Here is an 11,528-nt window from a genome sequence, read left to right as displayed (position 1 = left end):
ATATACCTGGCTGAGTAAGCAGAGTGTCTACTTAACTTGACAGCATCTAGTTTAAGACATCATTAATTGAGATCTGTGATAAACTTTATAAAGCTCTAGTGAGTAAATCTGTGCATGACATGACCATAGCTCTGAGGGTCCCGTTGCTTCTTCTCTACTATCAGTGTAATTGGGTTCAGAATAACTACTTGTAGGGCACAGGCCTCATGAGGGTGTACAAGACAAAAAAAACTTCCAACACATAATAAGGCTACATGTTTTTGTGCATGTGTGTGTGTGTGTGTGTGTGTGTGTGTGTGTGTGTGTGTGTGTGTGTGTGTGTGTGTGTGTGTGTGTGTGTGAGTGTGTGTCTAATATATGCATTTGATCACTGAGTGTGTGTGTGTGTGTGTGTGTGTGTGTGTGTGTGTGTGTGTGTGTGTGTGTGTGTGTGTGTGTGTGAGTGCACGTGTATGTGTGGGCGTGCACATGCCGAATGTATGCATTAGACTGCTGTGTGTGTGTTTGTGTGGATGTGTGGGTGCCCACATGCCTAATGTATGCATTAGACTGCTCTGTGTGTGTGTGTGTGTGTGTGTGTGTGTGTGTGTGTGTGTGTGTGTGTGTGTGTGTGTGTGTGTGTGTGTGCGTGTGTGTGTGTGTGTGTGTATGTGTGTGTGTGTGTCTCTAATGGATGCTTATGGCCACGGTGTGTGTGTATATGTGGGCGCAGACATGCCTAATGTATGCATTACACTGCTGTGTGTGTGTGTGTGTGTGTGTGTGTGTGTGTGTGTGTGTGTGTGTGTGTGTGTGTGTGTGTGTGTGTGTGTGTGTGTGTATATACACCTGCCTAATATATGCATTACATGAACAGTGATGCCTTAACCAATGAAAAATAAAAGCACCAAACAAAATTAATGACAAAGAAGGGGGGAAATGATGCTCGTTACAGCTGCGAATGTTATCTTCTTGCTAGTTATAGCAGTTGGGTAGTTAGAGTTTGTTATGACAGTGTATACTTCATTCCATGACACCTGTTTCCCTTTAACATGACATTTCTGTTTGGTGAGTGACACTGTTTTTCAATTTACTCTTATGTTTATTGAAATAATTAAAAAAAACAAAGCTAGCAAATGACCTACAAGTATAAACACTGAACTTCCTACACAGGTAGCTCCAAAGTCATAACAGCTTTTCCAGACCCTACAAGGGTGAAACATCTATTTACAAAAATATACATATTATTCTGTACCTCACACCCTGTCACAGTGAGAAAACAAAACAACATAGATAAATGTGGCCTGTGGCAATTCAGAGAGCTAAAGAATATTGCTCTAAAGCCCTAAGGCATTAGCCATTAAAGCAGACTGGGCCAAGTTCGAATCCAAATTTCTGGCTCCGATCACCAAAGTCGGACACAGACACATCTTTGATAGGAAGATGGACAGCTCTTGGAGATGCAATTTCAATCACTGTTCTTTCATAACCTTTTCGGAACTAAGGAAACATGGAGAAAGAAATAAAGAAAGAATGTTAAAGAAGTCATAATGCAAACTGCAGGCTACTGTAATTAGCTGGAAAAGCATTGCAATCTAGCAGGCTTGAATTTGAGTTTCCTAATCTCTACGTGTAGTTTCTATTACTCTAACACAATCAGGATCTACATTTCAGCCTAGGTGCCAATGAAGAAGAAAAATATATACACACACACATATGCCATTTATTCAACATGGCTAACAAAAAATAATCTGCCCCTTTTATGACTTGTCTGCCTTCCCATTTTAAACTATCAGCGTACCATATAATTGTCAAAAGAATATTATGTGCTTTGTATTAAGAATATAATATGACAATGAGGACCCGCTTAAAAGATTACCTACATGTTTACAGCGGAATACATTCTATACATGAATACCAAGCAACAGAATTCTATACAGTCTTGGAAAATGCATGAGTGGAACAAGTAACCCTTAGCACTGGATCAAGAATATTAGAAAAAGCTGCATGGGGCCCGCATGGGAGATCACCATCATACATAGAAAGGTGGAGTTGGGTGCGATACCTGTTGAGTGACAGACAGGAGGTAGCTAGAAGGGAACAGGCTAACCCTATCAATGAAAACAGTTTTTTTTGACATATAATGTCACCTCACTGCTGGGAAAGGAACCATGTATTGTGCAGGAGGTTGAAAATTACCAATTAGCTTTAGTTTGCCGTAACTCTACACTTAGCATTGATTCTGTAATCAGAATTCTTGATTACGGATAGTCTCTCTCTCTCTCTCTCCTCATCTGAAGAAGCTCCTTGGGAGTGATGCAGGGTGGATATTAGGATACTTGCAACGCCAGGCTGCATGTTATGCATCTAGAGTTTGTGCCAGCAGACAAGTGGATATTTTCCATGCAACTACAAATTGCAAAAAAGAAAACTCTGTTGTTTGTTTTTTTGTACATAACAGCTCTCCAGAGCATCTAGCCTTCTTAAGTACCATGAGACAGATACATATTAAGATACCATCTACTACCTTTTCTAGGAGCAGGAGCATGCTGGGAGCAATGACTTAGCTGATCTGAATCTGAGTGATGAATTAGTTTTTGATATCTGACTAGTCACTTATTGTCCATAATAAATACCATCTTTGAAAATAAGGATGTTTGTGCATGCATTCTGTACCAAAAGCATCTTAGACTAAAAGTCAAAAGTTAATTCTGTAGTTGCGTCATCAGACCTAAGACCGTAAATTTTGGACACTTGGCCCTACAGGGATACTGAGTTCTCACATAATCAGCACTCGGTGGTGAGTTGTGTGTGGGGATAGTGATATATAGGTATAAGAAACTCAGTCATGAAGTTACAATGTCCTGGACATGCTCAATCAATGGTTGCATGTAGGATGAGTTCAGCTCCCTTCTCCTGAGGTACTTCTCCGAATACTGTGCGAGCCCAGGATTTGGGAGCCAGACAAAACCTTGTAAATATCTCACTATCTGTGGATGCAGCCAGGAGCTGAAGCTGAAAGGTAGTTAATACTATTCACAGTGGTAACCATAGGACTAGTGGTAGTGGAAAACATAAAAGTTAAACAAACAATTTCCCTTTCAGACACTTCTGCCTAAGAGTTTTCTCTAACAAAATGGTACTATAGTGCAAATGCAACAGGACAATAATCTCATTAATTCCATAATTAATTTACCTAGCTTTGAACCCCATTACCTTGTTTTCTTGGCCACTAACCTGCACACTGCACTGTTTGAATCTATTTAGAAGAAAGTAGTTGCTTACAATTGAGGGGAAATTGCCCTGGGGCACTGTGTTACTCATGGTATGTGATATATACTGACAGTAAGGAACTTCCTAACTGGTCACAAAACAGCACTGACCATACCTCATACATTAGTTTTTATTTACCAGTAAAGGTAAGCTTCTTGTGTCTGAATAATTTGAACTAATACATTAAAAATATTAAGTCCTTCACATGTGCTCAGAGCTGCCTTTTCTCCTTTTGTCCCTGATTTTTGAACAATATCAATAGATGCACTTACTCATTCATACATTTCAAACTTCCAGGTGGGTCAGATTCAGAGATGTATTTCACTCAGTGCTGAATAATTTTGTAAAAAAATATGCAGGAGCCCATCTCCCATTTCAGAGAAAAAACACCATACTGCTTTATAAGTGATAAATGATTGTACACCAGGACGGCAGCTGGTGCACACTATATATACAAAGGAGATGCACAGTTTGAGAAGGATCACAACTGCAAATCACAGATAGGCTAAACAGTATACCAAAACTGTCTTCTCAACTGTTGGCAAATCTCAGCAAGGTAAATTCATGGATTCATAGACTGTTACTAGGCTAACGACCCGAGGAGGGGGGACTTTCTAAGCCTAGCCAAGTTTTCACAAAATAATAATGATGTCCTGCATCCAAACTGGACATCGATGGTCTTGTATTTATACGTGGCCTCTGTCCATCAGGGACATGGTGCCAGGCCTGGTGTAAATTTCCTATTCCCCATACACTTATCTAGGTTGTGCTTAAACTGGGTAATAGACAAATTCATCTTCGCATGGATGGGAAGCCTGTTCCATAGAAAGATACATATCTATCTCTCAGCATGTTCTGTTTAAGTCACAGACAGAATTCAGGTCCTTAGACCATGTATTTCTGGTACTCTTGACTTACAAATATGTAGGAGATTCATAAGTGTGGGGTTTGTGGATTGCTTGTAAGCCAGGCATAAATCACCCCTCAGCAATCGATAGGAGACTGAGTAGAGGCACAGGGATTTCAGGTGCTAAATGTTTTAAAAAATGGTTTATTAATAATTAATAATAAGAAAATGTTACTTCCATAAATGAACATTAATTTCTGCTGTATATAGCTGTGGTGCTTTATAGATGGTTCGCTTTCTTGACAATCTATTATTCATTATGAATTAGTCATTTTTAATTCGTATTTTAAATTTTAATATAATAGGAAAATCTAGGTATTAAAATCAACAGAGATTTATTTATTTATTTATTTATTTAAGCATTTATTATTACAGGCTGTTGGTTTTATAATTGTAAAAAGTTGTGTCACTTTAAGAAATTCAAATATTGGTTTGAATTTTGGCGGGCTTCTTAATGAAAGTTTTCTATATAAACAAGGTTGTATTAAATGCCTAATGTTTGTCAGTTTATCTGAGGAAGTCTAACCATTGAGTCAGACGAAAAGCGTTGGACAAGTTTTTAACGTTTAATACCATTAAACTGTGTGTAACAGCGTTTGCCTGAGCGGTTTTCTTTTTAGTTTTAGTTGTTTTTTTTTTGTAGTAACATAGTAATTAACCAGGATGGTTAATTTCCCAAAGGGTACAATTATGCATTTCTTAGCACTGAGTTTAAGACCGTAGCTTTGACACCATTTGTTAATTGAAGAATTCTTGAAGAATGCTAGTGTCTGTACGAAAGTTGATAACCCCCAGCTAGCAATCATCTGCAAACTTAGTCATCCATAAACATTCAGCATTTGCTTCCATTTTAGAGAAATAGAGGCCAAAAAGGAGTCAGTCCAGTACTAAGCTCTGGGTGGCTCCGCTAGTGACTGGCCTCTTGGTGGAGGTGGCCTCACTTATTTAGACCTCCTGGGTTTATACCTAAATTAGTGAGCGTGTCTACAATGCCTCAGTGGGGTATTGTACCAAAGGTCTTGGCCAGGTCTCGGTAAGCTGTGTGTACAGTCTTACCTTCATCCAATGCTTTGGTGCCCTTTTCAAAAAAGTCCACCAGATTTAATAGGCATGACCTTCCTTTGACAAACCCGAACTGTGATGGGTCCAGTGTTTGCAGGTTACCAATGTCCTCATTTATCATGCCCATGATGATTCCTTCCATGGACTTATATACTATGAGGCTGGTAAGACTTAACAGGTCTGTAGTTACCCCGATCAGTGGTATGTCCTCCTTTGTGCAGGAGAATGACTGTAGCCATATTCCATTCCTTGGCCACAAAACCTGTCTGAAGGCTTCAGTTGATAAGTGATTCAAGTGGACCAGAGAGATCATGTTGCATGCTATTTATTAAACATCCTAGAATGTTATTGGGGCCCATCTATGCAGTTTTCTTGGCCTTGGAAAGTGCATTAATGACCTGTTCTGTAGTAGTGGTTGGGAGGATTGTGTTATGTGGTATTTCTCTGAACTATTGGGGGGAGGAGAGGGGGGAGTAAATTGAGCTGAACCTGTCAGGCAAAAGGTTGCCAGTGGCCTCTGTGTTTTTTAGTTTTTCCAAGTCTTTTGGGTTTCTAATAACATGATGGGAATAGACCCCATTTCTAAATCAAATTATGATTAAAGTTCATGAAATTAGTATTGTTTCAATCTTTGATGTTAGCCAAAACTGCTCTTCGCAGCACCTGCAATGTGCCCAATAATGACGCCTTCTGCAATACATATGGAGTTACATGTATTGGGAACATATCTAAATATGATTGTAGATTTATTTTTGCTCTTACTACTATTGGAACTGTCTGGGTATTGTTCTTCCACATTGCCCTCATTTCTGTCTGCAAATCTTGACATTTTATGACTTTGTGTCTCTCGGTATGCAAGGCACTGTAGTCACTAGGTGTAGCGATTTCAATGATCAATGCTACTTTTGTTTTCTTTTCATGGACCACTATATCTGGTTTTCCTGCATCTATCTTTTGAACTGTTAGTAATGGGTGATCCCATGTGATGTAAACTTCATCATTTTCTATGATGCTTTGTGGCTCATGTTTTCAGTGTTTTTCAGCTACTTCAATATTATAATGTTTGCACAATCCCCAGTGCAACATCTTGTCACATTATTTTGTCTTTCAGGATATAATCTTTCTGCCATTACGATATCACAACCAGCAACAAGGTGTGCAACTGTTTCCCATTCTGTGTTACAAAACCTCCATTTGTCTGTTTCTCCCACATGTTCAATGGACTTTGTAAAACAATGTGTAAGAAGCCCACTGTCTTGGGTCACCAACATTAACCTTTCATCTTGTGGTTTGAATTTGCCTCTCCTTAACCATTCCCGCATTTAGTCCTAATCAACATGAGGTTCTCCCAGAAGTTTTCTATACTTGCAACTATATTTATGCATTTTTCGCACTTCTTGCCTTCTCTTCTGATCCTTCACCTTAAATTTGTTCTTTTGTTTTTTGTCACATTCAGTTGCTGCCTGGTTCAAATTCTGGTTTGATGTCCATTACTGCTTGACACTGATATGCTTCTGCAAAAGAAAAAAAAATTCTAAGATTGTTTCCTGCCTTTCCTGTAAGTAGTGTAATCCAGATACAGATTTGCTGTATCCATGGCTGTTTGTAAGCTTTTGAGCCCCCACTGCTTAGCCAGGGTTAAACTATTCCTGACGTCGTAAAGTCTGCTCTTCAGATTTTCCCTTAGAACTAGCCAGTTTTCTTACTTTTAGCACTCAAATCTGTTCTTTTGAGCTCAGCACTTGTTCAGAACTCATTGTAAGCACTAAATAAGCTACAAATTACTAAAGCACTCAACTTTCCTCACTTGTCTAGAATAAAACAAGTTTTAGTACTTAATAAATAAGCACCTATCCAGGCATGTCTAAGGGTCAGCTCCCGGTGTTTTCTCCTCTCTACCTGATAAATCTGGGCATCTTGGGGCAATGCAGCAATTGCCTCGTACACAGACAACCCTCTCTTCCTACCACCCAACACTACAACCTGTGAGAGATGCACTTATATAGCCAAACTGGATTCAAAGCTCTCTTCACCCAAGACTGGACAAGACAGTCAAGAGGAGAGGGTGAACACTTGCACCACACCACACTCATCACATAGTCCCTCAAAACCTATACCACCAAAACACACACCTACATTCACGGAGGCTGTCAATAAAAATCTGGCCAAGCAACAGGGACCTCCAAAGCAGAAATGCAACCAACCTTCACCCCCCCCAACACAACCCAAATGACACATAGCCCACAAACTCAGTGTGTCACTCAACTACATCCCATAAGGCATAACAACGCATCCAACACTCTAGTCATAGGTGACTCTATAGTCAGGTACACTGATGTTCCACTCACCAGACTAAACAAGGAGAGAGTAACTGTCAGCTGCCTGTTGGGTGCCAGGATCCACAACATAATGCATGCACTCAGGTCACTCCACAACAAGTACAAATATGACTCTGTCATTGTCCATATTGATGTGAATGACCTGTGACGTACCTCCCTGGACTACATGAAAAGAGACATGAAGGAGCTGTCCGATCTTCTAGCCCAGTCAGGTATGACCCTCGTCCTGAGTAGCATCCTGCCATCACACAGAATTATACCACAGTACAAGGACAAAATGATTGACTTCAACAATTGGCTAAGCTACTGGTGTCATTCTAAGGGGATCCAGTATCTGTCTGCCTGGGATGTCATGATTGACAGACCATAATGCTTTGCCAGAGATGGCCTGCACCTGTCGCCCTTGGGATTCGGGATATTGGCTAAGGCTATTGCCACCCCGATAGGGCTTTTTTTAGGCATGGTTCAAATGATAAATTCACCACCATAACAGGTACAAACAAGCAAAATCTGAGGGTAATGATTCTCAATGCTAGAAGTTTAAACCTCAAAATGCACTCACTCGAGGCAGTCCTTAAAAGGGAGAACATCGACATCTGTGCAGTGACAGAGACCTGGTTCAAGTCTCCAGAGGGCACCCCTGCATTACCAGGCTATAATTCATACCACACCTTTCGGCCACCTAACCTGGACCAAAACACTAAAGGTGGAGGTGTGTCCATATTCATTAAGGATATCTACACCTCCAGGCTAGTTGCTCAGCATAATGCATCTGAGATTATCTAAGTGCAACTAACTCTGAGCAAGACCGCAATCCAAATTGTAGTTTGCTACAGATCCCCCACTAGGCCCAAGGATTTCCACTCCTCATTTCTTGATACACTGGAAAATATTAGGGTACAACCTCACACCCTAATAATGGGTGATTTCAACTACCCCACCATTAACTGGGAAAACTACTCATGTACCAACTCTTTTGCTCAACGTTTTCTGGAATTCATAAATTCCAACGCCTTGGATCAACTTATCCACACCCCGACCAGGGGCAGCAATAACCTAGACTTGGTCATAACCAATATGGGAAACTGGTGTTCCACACCAGAGGTCAATTCCTCATTGGTTAGATCCAACCACAAACTAATCACCCTAGACATCCACATCCCACCCCCACCCCCATTAGGGAAACCACCATAAAAAATTTCTCCAAAGCCAACTTTAGGCTTCTTAAGACAGACGTGGCAAACTTCATGACACCCATGCAGATGGACAATAGAGGTACGACTGCTGAATCCTACACAAATGCACTTTATAAGCACTTACATGAGTGCATGCATCATGCAATCCCTAACAGAACCAAGATGGTATCCTCCAAAAAAAGGAAGCCAGTCTGGTGGTCCCCTGCCATAAACAAACTCTACAACAGAAGAAAGAAACTTTTGCAAAAAAAGAGTAAAATCCCATATTGGAGGAACTCCCTGGTCAGCCTCAGTAAAAAGCTGAGATCCCTCATAAAATCCTCCAAAGCTAGTTACAAAAACAAAATCGCCACTCATTCTAAAGACAACCACAAAGCATTCTATACCTATGTCAAGAATCTCAATGGCAACTCTCAGATCTGCTCTGAGTTACAGCACAATGGCACTAAGTATACAGAACCAACTGATCTTGCCAACATCCTGGCAGATAGGTTCAGTGCTAACCTTACCCCCCTCTCACCCCCTAAATGGCCCATCTCTATACCGGAAGAATGCAAAGTTCCTGTAATCACGGCTGCATAGGTAAAAATCACACTCTCCAAAGCCAAGAACACAGCATCTATGGGACCTGACAACATCCCAGGCTGCATTCCACATGAACTACAGAATTAACTGGCACCACACCTAAGTACCATGTTCAATCATAGCCTCACTTCAGTCTTTGTGCCCACTGAATGGCGCACAGCGATGGTTATCCCACTCCACAAAGGGGGAGCCACCACAAACCCCGGGAACTACCGCACCATCAGCCTAACGAGCCTGGTCTGCAAGGCTTTGGAATGTATCATCATGGAACTTATAAGCAATGACATTGGTAATCTCAAAACTCTGGACCCCATCCAGTTCAGATTTGTAAAAAACAGATCATGTCTCCTAAACCTGATAGACTTCTTTGAAGTGGTCACCAAAGCCGTAGACAAGGGTAAGGCGGTTCACACAGTCTAGCTAGATCTTGCCAAGGCTTTTGTCACCATCCCCCACTCTGGAATTATAGATAAACTCACTAAACTAGGCATAAATCCCTATGTCACAAGATGGGTTGCCAACTGGCTCACTGACAGAACCCACACTGTGAATGTAGCAGGCTCCAAATTTAACTTCAGACTAGTGACAAGTGGAGTACCACAGGGTTCAGTCCTGGGTCCTGTCCTGTTTGGTATCTAATTCTCAGAAGTACAGGCTACCACAGAAGGTCTTTGGCTAACAAAGTTCACAGATGACTGAAAACTAGTAGCCATAATCGAAACTCCTAACGATGTGGACATCCTACAAAAGGGCGTCACTGAGACAGATGCCTGGTGTCAAAGCCATGGCCTCAAGCTCAATGCCAAAACATGCATTGTCATCCCTTTTGGTAAAAACTCTGTACCCATGTAAGATAGGGCGACAGAGTGGTGCAGCGGTTAACGTTGTCACCTCACAGCAAGAGGTTCTCCGGTTCGATTCTCGGCTGGGGTGCCTTCTGTGTGGAGTTTGCATGTTCTCCTTGTGTTCGCGTGGGTTTCCTCTGGGTACTCTGGTTTCCTCCCACATTCCAAAGACATGCATCTGGAGCATTTCTCCCTGGGCCTCCACTGAAAACAGGCTCTGTGGAACCTAGTCAGACTTTCCCGGTCAACAAATGTTAAATAAATAAATAAATAAAATGAACTACCACATAGGCGGTAGTCTACTTAACACCGAAAGTGTGATAAGAGACCTTGGGACACAGGTGGACAGTAGTCTCTCCTTTGATAATCACATTGCCACAGTAGTCAGGAAATCCTTCTACGTGGCACACCTCATTACAAAAGGTTTCTCATACAGGAAAGAAGAGGTCATTGTCCCCCTCTAGTCATCACTCATTAGACCCATTATAGAGTACAATGCCCCTTTTGGTATGTACCTCACAAGACATCTACAACAACTAGAAAGGCAGCAGAAATACCTCACAAAGAGGATTACCGGCCTCAAACAGATGCCCTATGCAGACCATCTCAAAAAACTCCCACTTTACTCTGTCACATATCGCCTACTCAGAGGCAATCTCTGCCTAACATGCAAAGCTATGTCAAACCCAGAGCTGTTGAACATGCTCCACTTAAAGAAATCCCAATCCCTCTGAGCTACATGGTCTAGGGACCTAAACCTTATCACAACAATAAATAGAGCATGCTGGAGGGATAGATTCCTGTCCCAGAGACTTCCCATACTCTGGAACAAACTACATATCTATATCAAACAAAGCTCCTCATTAGCACTCTTCAAGAAAAACCTTGATGATTGGATGGGAGATAGGAAAATCACCTCTGGGATCACTTCTGTGGCTCTGCTCGACAGGGGCACAGGAAAATAATTTTCTTGGGTGGTGAAAGCCAGGGTACCTTTTTGACTAGGCTTATATAGGCCCTAGGGCCAACAGCCTAGTACCTACCTATGAACCTATGAACCTAAACTAAGCAGGGAAGTTATCTTAGACTTATAGGTTCATAGGTTCATAGGTAGGTACTAGGCTATCGGGCCAAGGGCCTACGTAAGCCTAGCCAGCAAGGTTCCAAAGCTTACACCACCCAAGAAAGTTATTTTCCTGTGCCACTGTCGAGCAGAGACACAGAAGTGATCCCCGGGGTGCATTTCCTATTTCCCATCCACTCATCAAGATTTTTCTTGAAGAGTGCTAATGAAGAACTTTGTTTGACATAGATGGGTAGCCTGTTCCAGAGTATGGGAAGT

General features: G+C 41.5%; 1 protein-coding gene across 1 annotated transcript in view; it reads right to left on the bottom strand.

Annotated features, from left to right (window-relative positions):
• Positions 1–439: 439 nt before the first annotated feature.
• The window catches only part of COL5A3 (collagen type V alpha 3 chain), a 1,727,233-nt gene continuing 1,716,144 nt past the window's right edge, over positions 440–11,528 (bottom strand). The window contains exon 66 of the mRNA XM_044084684.1: positions 440–1,479. Coding sequence (XP_043940619.1) covers positions 1,333–1,479 — 147 coding nt within the window. The 3' untranslated portion in view covers positions 440–1,332. The remainder of the gene's footprint in view (positions 1,480–11,528) is intronic.

The sequence above is a fragment of the Protopterus annectens genome, chromosome 9.part0 (genome assembly GCF_019279795.1).
Source record: "Protopterus annectens isolate FY-2018-M chromosome 9.part0, PAN1.0, whole genome shotgun sequence".
Lineage (NCBI taxonomy): Eukaryota > Metazoa > Chordata > Ceratodontiformes > Protopteridae > Protopterus > Protopterus annectens.
This window is presented reverse-complemented; position numbering and strand designations above follow the sequence as displayed.